Source organism: Electrophorus electricus, chromosome 9 (assembly GCF_041902795.1).
Source record: "Electrophorus electricus isolate QZ-2024a chromosome 9, ASM4190279v1, whole genome shotgun sequence".
Taxonomy (NCBI): domain Eukaryota; kingdom Metazoa; phylum Chordata; class Actinopteri; order Gymnotiformes; family Gymnotidae; genus Electrophorus; species Electrophorus electricus.
This window is the reverse complement of record NC_137505.1, coordinates 7390450-7406145: the sequence shown is the minus strand read 5'-3', so window position 1 is coordinate 7406145 and position 15696 is coordinate 7390450. Positions and strand designations below refer to the sequence as shown.

Sequence of the window (15696 nt, the reverse complement as noted above, 5' to 3'; positions counted from 1 at the left end):
CTCTCTTAGGTTTCTTCTAGTCGTGGCATTTCACCAGAGGTCCAAATAAGGTTGGATCGCAGGGCTCTGTAACCGTCCGGCATGTACTGGAGTACTACAGATACTTCAGAACAGGTCATGCATAAAGGGTTTTCAGTCTTAACAGCAGAAAGTATTGAACAAAAGGAGGGAGTGTGTGTGTGTGTGTGTGTGTGTGTGTGTGTGTGTGTGTGTGTGTGTGTGCGTGTGTGTGTGAAAACATGACTCTGGCAGTGTCTCTGGCAAGATTTACATGTAGAAATGTTTATACTGTGGTTGAGCTGTGGTGTGACAGTACTGTCTGTCATTTGGCTTTCCATGGAAGGAAGCTGGTTACCATTCAGTGATACAGAGCCAAATGCATGAAGGCTTATTTCCATCTATGGAAATGTCAGATCTTTCCTTTATGATGAATCTTAAATATCTTTCATATCTCAGATCTTTTCATCCCATCCTGGGCAAATCCTGGAAACGATGGCCAGCCATCGTGCTGTCTCGAAAACCCAAACGGGTGTCTCTATCGTAACCATTTCAGCATGCAGGGAAGTGTGGATCTGCCTGATTGATACCATATGCCCCAGTCACATATGACACATGACCTGCTGGAATGCACATGTACATGTGCATAATAAACAGACAGCTCTGTGTAGTCTCATTCTGTTGCATAAAATGCAATATACAAAAAGTGCTGCTGGAAAAATGCTAAATCCTGATGTTAGAAGCCTCCTGGTAGTGACAAGCTTTCTGAAAGATGCTATAAAACTGGCCTTGGCAAAAGGTTAGCTCACCCACATAACCGATGCTATTGTTTAGCGAATGCCCTCGTCCGAGAGCGCGGAGCAGATTTAACAGTTCGCTCCGATCCGACCGGCCCTTCTGCGCACGTGCTGTCGTCACGGCCCTGTTTTTGTTCACGCAGGCCTTGCAGGACGAGAGGAGAAAAGACATCCTTTTCTACGTGACCCCATATGACCTATTATCGCAGGGATCAGATGCGCCGTCTGTTGGACCTCTGTGTGAGAATGCGGCTACTGTGCGAAGCGTCCCGCTGCCACTTCAGAAAGGCTTGGCTCTCTCATCTCAAACTCCTGTCGTTAACACGAAGTGGAGTGTTCTGCTCGCCGCCTTCAGTCTATATGGTTTTTGTTTGTTTGTTTTTCCCTCCAGCATGTGATGTGATAAATATTTAGATGACCGTAGGAAACTTGCTCTGTTTCCACTCTCTCTGATACGACTATATACCGGGAAAGCCACTTTTTACGGCCCTCTGGACAAAACGGGGAGTTGTTCGCAAGATTGGATCTCTCCTGCGTCTCATTCGGGTTCAGTGGGAGTAGCGGACGTACGCAGGCTTCACAACCTGTTACGCCGAACGCCGACGTGAACTTGGAAAGTCTTCTTAAACGATGGGAACCTTGTTAGTAAATCCTGCTCAGCCACAATAAAATGTCTAAGTGTTACTGGGTTTCATCTAGATTTGAGAATTCTCCAGTCTTCCGTACACTCGCGCTCCCAATCCTGGTGCGGTGTTCTCTGACACGCCAGCCCTGTAGAGCCCAAGGTTGTGGTGGGTCCTGAGGTGTAATGCTGACTCGGACCTCGAGGCCCGCGGCTTTCACACGCCGCCAGCTGTGAGCCGCTCAGCAGCTGCCGGAGCGCCAGGGCGGCATTGCCACGTGCCGATTTCGGGACGTTAACAGCTTTTTCCTTCGGTCCTGCCAGCGTCCTGCCGCTCCTACCGAGCTGCACGTTTTTCTACAGGCATTTTCACGGACACCTTTGCAGCTGAACCCAGAAGTACCTTTTGATGCAGTCATTTCAGTTTTCTAAGAACTCATGAGATCATCCCCTTAGGTATTAGTTATTCAATTGGTCCACAGTACATGGTACTCAAAATTTAAAAAATGTTCCCTTTTTAAATGCATGCCATGATCTTCCTCCTTCAAATGTCTTGGGGGTTTGTGCTCCGCTGAACCGCTACGACTGCAGTGTTTGGAAAAGACATCTTTCTTTTTATTTTATCGTTTAAGTCTCAGCTTCGTTTTCAGAAATGCTTTCATGCATTTGCCCCGTTGGTTGTATAGCAGGTCACGGGAAGGCCCTCTCCTAGTGCATCGTGTGTTCCTGGCCGCCGTGAGGTTGAGGCCAAACGGCGTTTAATAAAATACAGTCCACATGCCGTAGCCGCTCGATCGGACAAAAATAGTACGTGACTCATGTTTTAGTGAGACGTCGGACCAGCGTAACGAGAGGGCAGTGGAACCGTGACCGGGTCAGTGGTGAGCATGGTCTCGTCAGCGAGCTGGAAGCCAGCAGAGGTTCGGGCGAAAACTCCAGCCGCGCCACCGTTCAGCAAGTGAAGTCATGCTGATTCCGTTCCTCCCCAAAATAGATTTGGACAAGTCAGTATATATGCCAACTAGTGTAAACATAAGAGCATGCAATATGACTGGAAAAACAACAAACAGCGAGTGTGTAGTTGAGAATGTAATGTGTGAATCATTAACAAAATTTGGTAAATTGGATCTGAATTTATAGATATAGGGTAGATTTGAAGTCTTTAGATCAACTTAATTTTAACTTCACACAAGTTCATGATTCAAACAAGTTTCATATTGATTGGGAGGAATTCTTATGTAACAAAATGTAAATCTATCAAATTGAATTCTTAAATGTTGTCTTGACTGTTCTTAACTTGATGGTGAGAGAGAGGGTTTAGCGAGTTCTGGGAATTTTATAAAGTTTATCTAATAAAGTAGATCAGCATTACTGGTTACTCATAGAAAGTATATATGTGTGTGTGTGTGTGTGTGTGTGTGTGCGTGCGCTCAGACAAATGTGCATGAATACATTTCTATATGCTATGCATAAAAATGTATGCCAATCTAATGTTGACAGTCAAGTAAGATTTGTCTAGGGAAGCTAATTTTGGGAAAATATTGTGGTTTTCCTCTTCCCTGTTTGAAATATGATTACAAGAGCAGCCAGAGTTTGGTTGAAGACTCCAGACGAGATAACTCATCAGAACGCCACTTTCTGCTAATACTGTTCTTCAGTTGTGCATCTTTCTGTGGATGGCACTGTAGCTGATTCGATTTGATTACATTTAGTTAGTCTGCTGGGCATGAATGTCATCAGAGTTATTAATTTAACAGCCCCCACCCTTAACAAGCCATGACTTGATTCTCAATTTTCACCTTGCGCAGTCCTTAATATGGACACTGCCTAAATCTCTGCAGTTATGTCCTTATGTGTTTTAGCTTTAATGCGAAAACAATGCTCTAGGATGTACAGGAGCAGAACTTTGTGTGTGTGTGTGTCCCCGTGACTGCACATATTTTGCTCCCATATTTCCCAGACTCTCAGGGTTCACGTCTCCAGAGGCAGCCGTTTTTACCACGTCTCATGGTCCGACGCTGGTAAAAATACATTATAAGCTCAGTCTTCTACTTCCTGTTGGGACAGTTTGAGTAAAGCACTGTCGGTCAGTCCACTTGACCCCACCTGTCCCGGTGTCGTTTCTGAACAAATGGAAGATATTGTTGTAGCAGGATTATGTCTCAACGGTCTGGGAACGGTGTGTGTGTCAGCTGGTGAGTTTTCCTATCGTACTGATAACAGCTCTCAGATGACCTTTGTAGGGACCAAAATCCTTGTTATAGAGCCCAGGATTTAAATAAATAGATAGTATAAAACCCTACATGTAACCATTTTAGGTAACGATACTATTTTATAGTGTTACAGTGGTAATATATAGTAATATCACTATATTAAACCCTTAATCTTGTTATTCTTAGAGGCCCTTCTATGAGCACTACAGTGCAACATAGCAGAAACGTATTATGCAGAGTAAAAAACACAATGTACTCAGTGAATTGGGGTCAGAAGAAGCAGAAAACATCATCTTTGCGGGCTTTCTCAGACCTCTTCTGCAGCTGCGGGTTGTAGCCTTTACACTGCTCCCCAGACCTCTGTAAGTCATCTCCAGAAGGAGCCCTCCCGCCGCGGCCGGGTCTGCCGCTAGCGCGGTGCGGTGCCGGGGCTGGCGCGCGGACGGCGTGTGGAAGAAAGGGAGCGTGAACGCTTTCCCAGCTGCGCGGCTAAGGGAGACCCACGGCGAGGCCATATGTCCATGTCCCGGGATGCGTGCGGCAATCATAGGGTGTCTGCCGTGGCTTCGCGTGACAAACAACACCAGGCGCGCGCTCCGGGGGCCCTGGCTCCAAGCCGTGCTGGTGGAGAACGGAGGCAGGCGAAGGCGGCCCAGTCCGGAGCCCAGTCCGGAGCGCAGTCCGGAGCGCAGTTCGGAGCAATCGGGACGCAGACCGTGGGTGTGGCGTCAATTTTCACCTGGACTACCGTAAGAGAGCCACAGTCTCTACATGTTTGCTGAGATCATATTTGCATATCAGAATGGGGTTATATTACTTCTGATAGTTATACTGTAATAAATGCATGGCAAAACAGGAGTCCAGTCATGATGTGCGTGAGGATACAGAGATGCAAGACGGATGAGGGCCAAAATGCACGGTGCTCTTTCACCCAGGGAACCCAACTGAGCACTGTCTGTTTCACTTTTGATTCACGCCCGTGTGATTTGGCACTGGGAGGCCGGGAGAGGCACAACAACGTGGTGTTGCGTAAGGCTCACTCTTCACACCCTTTGGCGTTCCGGTCGTGACGTGGCCTGGGAAATGGGCAGAGGTTAATGAGTCGGCGAGTAGAGACCGTCGTGCTCTAGCTGACTGTTGGGAAGGAATGGGATTACGTTCCTTTTCCCTCTCTTTCGAGGGTCATTTTCTGTGAACTGTTACGCAAAGAGAACCTTCTAGATTTGTATCTAAAGTTTCTTGAGGAAGGGCACCCTTCTGATCGCTCTGTCCTTGATCCTTTCATTCACTCACTGTAGGCTTTTCCATCTTAAGTACACACGACGTTCATGCGTTATTATACTCATAACACGGTGTCATGTAAAACGCTGAAGCTAAGGCACAGTTCAGAAATCCTTCGTCTGGTTTGACGTAATGTGTGCGTTATAGCACACCATATTCGTCTTGCTGTGTCATGGTGATGTGTTTCAGCTGTGTACAGCACTTTGTTTTTTTTCCGCATGGTTTGCATTAATCCATGCAAGCTCTGGCAATGAATACCGGTGCTTATACGCTTGAGAGCATGAACAAATGCGTGCCTGTTATCACTCTCAGGTCTGAAATGAACCCGGCATGTGTTTGTTTGAACATCCCTGAAGTACCTCACCCAAAGATTACCTCAATTCGAGCATCTTGGACACGGCACGCAAAACTCCGTCATTTTTACCTCTCCGCTTTGCGTTCAGTCTGTTTGAGTACGGCAGGGGGAAAAATATGCCTCAGTCCCTTTTAAAGAAGCCAGCGTGGTGTTTTATGTTCTCTGCGTGTCATGCTAAACTGCTGCTAACAAAGAGGTTTTTGCGGCTGTTGTATGCAGGTCGAGCTTGTTTGTGCCAGCCAATGGAGATTAACCTGAGCCGAGTCACGGCACCATTGCCACGGCAACTGAACGACACCTCAACAGTCGCTCCTGCAGTTGATGGACTGGCTGGGTTGGCGAGAGAAGTCAAGATAAATATGTACTGGATACTATGAATGACTCGGCCCCCCCCCCCTTGTATTCCATCTTGGCTCTTTCGCCGAAGACGTTTGGAACGCTTGCTGTGCGTCGAGTGGCGCGGGGTTCGGCACGTGCGCGCACGCGGGCATATTACCGTACGTGTTCGTGCATATGCGTGCGAGTGTCTGAGTCATTGCTCTTTTTGTACAGCGAGCTGCTTGTCTTAAGATTCGGTTTGAAATGAACGTCCCATAAATGACAGATTGTTCCGCAGAAGGGGGTCGATCCGAGGAAAGCAGTACGCGAAGCTTCTCGTTACGCTGTGGTCCAGACCGTCTCCCTCGGATCTCTCTCCAGCCACGCCTTCCTCGAGTGTTCGCGTGGAGCGCCATGCCTGCGACCAAAGGGCTCTGCGTGCCACCGTGCAGCTTGCCGAGCTCCGGGCGCCGCCGTTGACAAACGCCGTTTGAGCAGGCTGTTTAGTGACGCCCTCTCCAGCAATGCTACTACAGGGCGCCCGGGCGAGGCGCAGCTGGACGTCTGACTTGCTCTCTGCTTATGAAGTCTAATCTGGAGGATTAGACGCGCCTCTCTGAGCAGAACTTGACCGGTGCTTTAGTGGAATCCTTAAACATAAGCATGGTGGTGATCAAAGTCTGGACGCAGGCATGGAGAAGTCACAAATGTCTTCCCTCCCACACGTTATTCATGCTATTCTCAGAGCCTGTGGGTGCGCTGTGAGAATCCGCAGAGACCCAGGAAGCGCTGGGCACAGTGGCACTCTCTCTCCTCTGTAGTGCCACCAGGCCCGTGCTCCCATTGGCTGTTTGCATGGTCTGTGTACCAGCAGTTTGCATTTCTTCTAGGAACTTGTAAAACAGTAAGCTTGAGCGCATTTGGGTTCCATGTGATTTATTATACATGGCAGGCACATGACGGACGTTAAAGTGCTGAATGCTAACGGGCGACTTTGGGGCGGCTGGGCGTGAGAGCATTGGAAACATGTTAAAACATGTCCAGTGTCTGGTTCAGAATTCGTCTGTGCCAAATTTCCACTCCTTAAAGCAGGGCTGAGGTCTGAGGCTGTAGTTCAATTGTGTTTTTTGTGTGTCCAAGATCATATGAAGTCTTATTGCACAGTTTCATGGATTTTCAGTCTGAAGTTTCTGGGTTTATGCAGAGAGAGAAAAAACTGCACTCTGCACCTCAGTAGATGGGCGAATCCACTGACCTGTGGATTCCTAAAGCTTTCACTCTCCTAGGAGAGGCTGCATTCCTGGTATATTACTCCAAGTTCTAAACTTGTGGCATGTCACCAGGGTCTCACTAATGCAGTAAATGGAATGGATGTTCGCTATACAAGCCATTTGTTTGTCAGCGTAAGTGCCCATGACGAGGATTTGCGTTGCACCTTGTTAGAGCTAGTCTGCGCTAGCAGCTTTTGCGCTCCGTAATATGGACTTGGCAGCTCAAAACAATGCTGCCCACTGCCCACATGTCTGCCCACATGTCTGTCCACATGTCTGCCCCACTGCAAGTGTAATCCATTAAGCATCAAAAGGCGAAACGTGAATTCTGAAAAGACGTTAAGCACTTAACTCTAAAAATAGATTTGCTGTTTATCTCTGACTTTGCCTCAGCGGTTGCCATGAAAACAGCAATTCAGGCTGTTTCCTTGCTCCCATGATGTTTTTCCTGTGTGCATTAATTTTAGCGCAGAATTGTACAACATATTAATAAACACACAGAAGCATCTATTTTTCTGGAAGAGTTAAAATGGAATGATTTTCTGGCAAAGGTTTGCTTTCAACACTGATGGCGCATAGATGTCTTTATACCTGGTACTGTAAGTAAGATCAAGAACTTAAAACTACTATTATTTCTGAATATTAATCATGTAAAACATTTAAATATATGAGGGATGGGCTAATAATAGTGATAAAGATTTGTGCTTTTAAGTCGTTTGGAGTGCAGTGCCGACCTGCTCTGGTTGGCATCCCATTTCTAGAGTTTGTGTGTGTTTTTCCATGCACTTTGTTTGTGTGCATGTTGCATTATTGCACAAGTTTTTAAAGACTGCTGAAACAATTTTTGGAGTCATACATCATAAAGAGGTTCAGGAACCAATCCCAAAATTAGTATATTTTTTGAAAGCAAAATATAATTGTTACTTTTTCTTTTATTAATTTTTGTTTACAGTATTATATTATTCATTCTCTTTAGTTTTTATTTATGTAATTTATATGGTGTTTTAATGTGTAAATAAACACAAACTGCCCAAAGGTTATTTGCAGCAGAGGAAGACTAGCAGAAAAACAAACAAATAAATCACCACTAAATTTAAGAACCCAAAACATTTACCACTGTATACTGAGTAAATCATATGACTGCAAGTGACATTTACATTACTGTGTAGTTCTGAACAGCGATTCATTGATTCAGTTGTCAGCTTTTCCCCTCGGTGTATTGGAGACTCCAGGCCCAGGATGTTGTACTGGTTGGTTTGGCTGTTGCTAAGAGAGACACTGATTAGGATGGAGACAGTGATGGGTATCTAGGAGGACAGAAGACCCATTGTGGTCTGATGTGTTTGATCCCTGTTGCTCTGCCTCTGTTCTGAATAAGGAAAGTGCCTTAGGAGTGTGCACACGTTGCAGCGCAGAAAAACCACATATCCCATGATCCTGTTCTCTTTATGACTCTCTGACTTGGGGATTTCTCAGGAGGGCACGCCACCGTAAAGGGAGTGTACGTGTGCAGTACAATGTTGCAAAATTTGTCCGTTTTTCTTCTGCTTTTTCAGTGCTTGGACAGAATCGGAACAATTTGTGATCAGAGTGTTGACCTGTTCTGACAAAAGAGGAGCGCTGTGGGCTCATCCTGGGCATCCGCGAGGAGCGCCTCGCTTTGCGTGAACTGCGTGATCGGTTTCATAGCTGGTCGCATTTCTGGCAGTGTGGGAAGAGCACATGACGCTGCCTTCCCTGACATCACCCAGCGGGGTACCTGCCAACCACACAAGGTTCTCCCAGCTTAACTACACTTAAAGCGCCCGAAGAAAGCAGCGGACGGGGGGTGTTTTGTGTGCTCGGCCTGGAACACACTTTCCCTTTGTCTTCATGCACTTTTACGGAAAACTAAACTGTGTCCAGATCTGTTGGTCCGCTGCGCACCTTCATAAACAAAAACACAACCATTATTTCCATAGCCTCACATTTAAATTGAAAATCGCTGCAACTGCCTACTTCCTCGCTGGTGCCAAATGCAAATGACCGTCAGCTGGTTCTATGAGAGCGTGGCTTTAGTTTAGGAAGCATCTCTGTCCGTGGGCTGTGCTGCCCTTTGACCTGGTCTTCCATAACCACGATCCCAGAGTCTGGCAGGGCTGTGGCCTTGTGCTTCTGGAGTCTGCCTAACAACCAGGCTGCAGTAGCATAGAGGCCCCATTGAGAGGCTCCCTGAAGGCAAGAAATGACCAGAACAGCCAGTCAAATACGTGGTGGTCCCTGTGCCATTTTTTAAATGGAAATAAATATATGTATATATAAAAAATGAGAAACAAGGGGGTCGTCATGATGATGTGGGGACCCTCATGATATTTAGGACTTCTGAAGGCTAATGTGTCTTTCTGGGTGTTTGTACTGCTGGACAACTGCCTGTTTTCCATTCAAAATACCCGGCTTGAAGGCCACAATGTTTGTTTGCCTTATAATGTTTTAATAGGTTTGCTACCTTTTAAACTACAGGTAGTCTCACAAGAATGGCACCGATGGACACGTGTTCATTAATAACGGATGAAAAAGCCCGACAGAGCTGGTGCTGCTCTGTGCTGCAAACACTGCCCAGTTGAACAGAGAACTGTGTTCTCAAGCGGTGTAAAGGTTGCCCAACAGTTGCAATCCTGTTTATCAGGAGCGGAGCACTATCAGAATGTACCAGCTGCTGCTTTACATAAAGCATATGAGCCTTTCATAGCCATAGCACAGACCCCTGTGAACGATCCCTGGCAGTGAGGTGCAATGCAAGTGATATAGTTTACACTGCCGTTCAGTTTGATGACAGAATTTAGACAGGAACACAGTTTAACTGAAGAGAAATGGTATGTTTGGTTTCAGGGAGGCAGAGTTTTCTAGTTCTCATCCGAAAACCGCCGAAACATTCAAAAGGGTTCCAAACTCAGCAACACGGGGATAGAAATGTCAGGGAAAAATCTTGTGGGTAAAGGTATGACTCTGTGTTAGAGTTATAAGTCCTAGTTGGCTCAGCGAACCTAATAGTGAGTTCAGTAACCTCTGCAGGAAAAAGTATACTTAATATTCTGAGACCGGAGTGACGAATGCTTTTCTGTTTTGAAATTCAGGGACTTGTAGTTGGTGCCCTGAGACCATGCGACGTGACTGCTCCCCCTCCACGTTTCATCCGGCTAGCACAGGAAGTGACGGTAGTAATTCACAGTGGAATGTCGGCAGGTTCGTCTGTCTTTGTCTCCATTCACAGCCTCTGCCACATGTTCATTCGGAAAGATGGAGTGGTAGAGTTAGGCAGCCATCTTTGTCAGTTCTTCGGCCAGCTGTAGAAGCCACATTGATGACGCAGAGTGTGTGTGTGTGTGTGTGTGTGTGTGTGTGTGTGTGTGAAATGTTATTTTTATGATCGTAATGAATAGCCTCTAACTTTGTTACGTCGTCTTCGATTTTAATAGGATTATGATCAGGGCGGTTGAGGGCGATGACATTCATTAGCACATCACGTCTGCTAAAGTTTAACAGCATGATTGTGGTTAGCGTCACCTAGCAACAGCTTGTCTCGTGGAGAATTGTCCTGCCCGTTTTGAGTGGGATCGGCAGCCGTGTCTGTGACGGAGGCGTACCTGGGGGACCTCTCCCTCCCTCTCTCTCTCTCTCTCTCTCTCTCTCTCTCCCTCCCTCTCTCTCTCTCTCTCCCTCCCTCTCTCTCTCTCTCTCCCCCTCTCTCTCTCTCTCTCTCTCCCCCTCTCTCTCCCTCTCTCCCCCTCTCTCTCTCTCTCTCCCCACATCCCTGCTTGAAATGGCAGCCGTGACACAGGAATGCGGGCCAAGGGCTCGTCGGGGGGAAAGTTCGGGTAGCACGGCATGAGGGTCAGCATGGGCGGGGCATGCCGTCCAATGACCCGTCGCTCGGCCGAGGAGTTCCGGGTGCTCCGAACACAGGAGTGGAAGGAACATGGAATGGAGAAGTAGGAGCTTACATACAGTAGGGCTGGCGGAGTCCCCGTACGGATACGGAATGTGGGCGAAAGGGTGAAAGTGAGCGATGTCAGGATAAGCATGCATCACTAACAAATGTCAGTAGATTACATTTGGGTATATATGTGGGTGCCATGCGATTTGAGACACTAGGTGGAATTGTATTTAGTGACTGTTCAGAGTGGTTGTATCCTGGGTGCAGTACAGAAGGTCCCCGTTGTAGCAGTCTACAGTTCTGAAGACAACTGTGCAGCTGTAGGACAGGTCTTGTTTACAGTGGACTGTAGTAATGTGTTAATTGAGACGAAGAGATGAGGTGATGTTTGGAACAGGTCCAGTTTCTCCGTTACTCGGCAGTCTTGACCCAGCCTTCTTCTGAGTCAGGCTTGGGACATAGTAAATGCACTCCGCTGTGTTCCTTTGTTAAGTGAAATGTTTGCGTCTTCTTAAATGCTTTTTCATGGTAATCGTCAGACTGAATTGATATATGTTACTTCGTGAAGGAAAGATAATCACCTCTAGTCTCTGAGAATAACATGGCCGGCTTTGTTCCTGAGGTAATCCCGGCCACGCGGGCTCTATTTCTTGCGTACTGATTTTATCAGTACACTGCTCAGTGTCCTCTGCCTGGCTTATGACTTTTCTTCACATTAAGTCAGGAAATCATCACAATAGCTAATGAGTGGATTTACTCGAGAGATGCATATTCATCCCTTTGGCTCCCGTGCCTGGCACAGATGGAAGGAACTGATGCTCCGTGGAAACTCTCGTCAATGATATGTTTTCCCTGTTGACTTGAGAAGCGGACCAAAAAAAAAAGGCTCCACGGTTTCGAGCTGAGAGTGCAACGTTTGCATCGGTTTGTAGAATAATGTGCCTCGTAGCACACGTCTTCCCTTTTAGACAGTGCTTTATGTCACGAGCTCTCTGATCCACTCCCAGTCCTGACGTATTTACACAGCAACCTGAATTTACATTTTGTGGTGCAAAATTGTGTGTGTGGGAATTTGTGCATTTGACCTTTTTTTTTACATCTGTTCCCCTCCCTTGTGAACACTCCTTTTTATGATGTGCATCAAATGGTACATTGTTCATCAAATAAAATTAATCCTGCTATTGACCAGTAACTTGCATATAATCTTTTACAAGCTCTAAGTATAGTACAGTATACTAGCACATACCAGTGTTTATGGTTATGGCTAGGCTGTTTAGTGCGTGTTTAAGGACGCATGGATGGCCATGACCCCTGCGCCATGTCTAGATTTGATTTCCCCCCAGAATACTTCAAAGAGTGCTTCATCGTCAAACTACGATCATGGGACATTAAAGGCCTCAGGCTGAGGTCACAATAAAAGCTAATGGTCTCGTTTTGCGTCATTTTTTGATACTTATTGACGTGCGCAAGTTATTTCCAAATACCTAATCATTACGAAGTTAGCTGAATTGGTCACGTCTGCAACTAGACCCTCATCAAACCTCCCTTATTTACACAAGCTGTTTCTAATTTTGTGTTGGACTTTAATGTGTGTAATTTAGATGTGGCTGTAGGCATGCAATGTTTCTGTATCTGTCTGTTTTGGAAAGTTTACTTGCATACCTGTTTATCAATACACAGTTGTTTCTTATTGTTGTGGAAGGAAATTGGATTGAGGAACCCACTACGGACATCAAAGAACCCTAAAGCTCAGCACATCGTGTGATTGATCATATGACTGATGTTTTCAGCAATGATATGGAGGGAGGGTTTTTTTTGTTTTTTTTTTTGAAGTGGAAGATGAAAAATTGAAATGCTTTTTCTTCTTCTTGTCCATGGGCCCGGCGACCCTCTTCAAAGGCGTGACTCAGAAAGTGACATTTGGCATCCCAGTAGGATCAGCGCCATCAGGCGTCACACTAAAGCTGGTCCCAGGGTGGTGTGGATGTGAGGGACCTCTTCGGGACACAGCTGGAGAGACATGGTCCAATAAAAGAATGGACTCATTTTGTGAGGACTAATATATGCTACATCCCAGAATTTTGGCCTGTGCTACAGAAACCATGGCTTTTATTACTACGTGTTACCTCTGGCTTCCTCTATAGGCTCCAAGGGGAACAGCGGTATATGTTGGACAGTGTAGACAATACTGTAAATATGAACAAGGTTTCAAGGGATAGGTAGGGGATAATGTTACAGGTGGACGTTTGCGTGTTTTAGTCCAATGTTCACTTTAGCAAAATACTCTTGCCTTCAAGACGCTGGCCCACAGTTATGTGCTGGGTTAATATACTACTGGTTGTTATTGTTCTGTATGGTCCTACTGGATATTATATTTCATTTTATTTGCTGGGAAGAAGCAAAGGCCCACACTGCCTCCATTCCAGAGCAGCAACTCTTTAAAACAGATTTGGCTGGTGGTGCTGCACCTTTCCTGACCAAGAAAGACACAGCTGTGCTGCAACAAGCTTTTACCAGAAATAAATCCTCCCGTGGAACAGAACACCATCGACACTGACCGATCAGTTAACTCGAAAAGCCTCGCCCTGTTCCTCTTTGCGCTACTTACTGAAGTACTGAACGGTACTGAAGAGGCCCGAGGAGAAAACGTGGACACGGTCAAGCAAATATTGTGTTGCGCGTCACTTTGCTCTGTGTGGGGTTTTTTTGTTTTGTTTTGGCGGTTTTTTGTTTTTTTTATCCCACCAGCAATGATTAATCGTTACTTAAAATTTCTTCGTGCAGCGCCCGGTCTGTTCCCTGGTTACTGCCCGTGAGGCACCACACTTCTGTAAACACGGCCCCTCTGTTCAGTGAGACATGCTGCTTGCCGTGAGTGTTTTGGAGCAGTGCTGTCTGTCTGGGTCTGTTCACACTTATGACTGGCACCATGGCTTCATAGTGAGATGTTGTGTTTACTACCATAATCCAACTGGTGCAATGAAAGAGGCCCAAGATATTTACTATTCATGCATATTTGGCATGTTTATTTTCATATTTGATTGAATATGATTGGTTAAACCTGTTTTCCAAAGAGAGGAGTTATGTGTCATGTTAAATGTATATTTGGTGTTTGCTTCCTGTTGGTTTTTTCAATTATGTAGCCAATTAGGTTGGTTTCCTTGTAAAATGAAGTTTCTGGACTGTTCTGGACTGTTCATGAGGAACATTTTTGCCTGTGCTTGAGACATTTCTGCATAAAGTACCTGCCTTGGTGTACAACACAAATAAATACATTAATACATGAATCGTGCATAAACATATCAACAGATTTGGGTCCTAGTGTGATGTTTGGTATAATTAACAATTAATTAAGCAGATAAAATGCATATGGGGGTGACAAACCTTAAGGACCAGTCTTGAAGGAAGATTTTTGCTGAGGTAAAGGATCTTCAAGAGTACTTGGTTAGATGTAGGATGAGAACTGCTGTCTGGATACAGTAGACAGTAGACATTGGACTCCAATGTTATTAAGCCTCTTTAAGCCATGGTCTGTGTCTGCTGGAACTCCATGGAAGACGTGTGTGACCCCAGGTGATCCCATCTGAAAGTGGACAACACCCAGACTTGAAAAATACAGTGAAGGAGTCCGAAACGTGGAGATTTTTTGTTCAGAGAACCTGATATCCCTTTAAGGAAAGATGCCTCTTGACATTGTGACGGCACATTAGAAGCAGGTGGTATGTGTGTGTCAAGGGGTGTATCAAGGGTAGGGCCTTCAGAAATGCTCTCCTGTTTAATGTCCTCTAGATCACGTAGACGAGGGCCGTTCTTCCGTTGCATCGTGGTTTTAACCAACAGCAATCAAACGCTTGAGTAATTATCACATTGGAAGCACTCAGTGTTAAGATGACGCTCTTAACATGATGAAGTTTTTGGGAGACGTGGCTCAAATGTCTATACTCTGGAATAATACTGTGAAAGGCCTAACAGATGACATGTTTCTGTGGCAGATAAGCTGGTGTTCCCTTCCATTTTCCTGCTCTCTCTCTAATGAGTGTCTCACTGTTCATCGTAGCCTTGCCAGAGGAAGTCATCAGGTAGTGGGACCATAGCGGTCAGGTTGACCCGTTTTCTTTTCATATTACAATTGCACACGAATGAGCTTGATGGAGAATTACGCTGAAGCACTAGCCATTAAACGTCATGGGGTCGTTCTGGTGGTATCCTTACAGGCTACACTTGCCCGGTCATGGGTGTTACAGAAATTGCGTGTTTTTTTTTGTGTTTGGTTTTTTTTTCCCCCCCCATTTTGGTCAAAGTTGGTAATTGGTCAAAACCAGTTTACTGCTTATATCTGATCTGTGATCAGCCCAACGAGAAAATGACGTGGAAGAAGATATAAAACATATGTAAATGTAATGTAAATGTTGTGAGGAAACATTTGCTTCTGAGATCTAATCAGTGATGCCAAATTCAAAGTTCCTTGATGGCTATTTCTCCCTCAGGAATTATAACCAGGCGTTTCTGTTATATGCTGTATGGAACAGTGTCGTTGCGCTCATGTAACCTGTGAAGATGTAGCTGGAATGATTGGAATAGAATAAAGGCTAGAAGGAAAGAAAGAAAATGTCTTTTCCCAGTGATTTCAGTTCAGACAGAATGGACAGAGTTGTGGGCTGATGATACAAGCGCTTTCCCATTTCTGGGAAGAAATAATCTCTCAAGAGAAAGAAATCATAAATCACAATAATGAAGGTCGTATCGTTTGCGCGAATTGAAGAAAGAACAGTAGACACATCCTGATCAGGGCCCTCTTGTGCTGTAGGATTTATTGGGTTTGAAACCATAAACTTGATATTTATCTTCGTATAGCTGTTTTTGTGTTCCAATGATATAGCATATACACTTGCTAGTTAGCAGAAATAGATTACTTATCTCGGGGCAATA

The 15696-nt window shown here is 45.5% G+C and overlaps 1 protein-coding gene across 3 annotated transcripts in view; it reads left to right on the top strand.

Annotated features, from left to right (window-relative positions):
* adcy5 (adenylate cyclase 5) overlaps nt 1-15696 on the top strand; it is a 46212-nt gene that overhangs the window by 5917 nt on the left and 24599 nt on the right. Inside the window, exon 1 of one of the 3 annotated variants that reach the window (XM_081720956.1) lies at nt 4026-4378. The exons of the other annotated variants lie outside the window; for them this stretch is intronic. Within the exon in view, the coding sequence (XP_081577082.1) occupies nt 4145-4378 (234 nt within the window). The 5' untranslated portion in view covers nt 4026-4144. Of the gene's footprint in view, nt 1-4025; nt 4379-15696 lie in introns of those variants that run through there. 3 annotated transcript variants of the gene reach the window in all.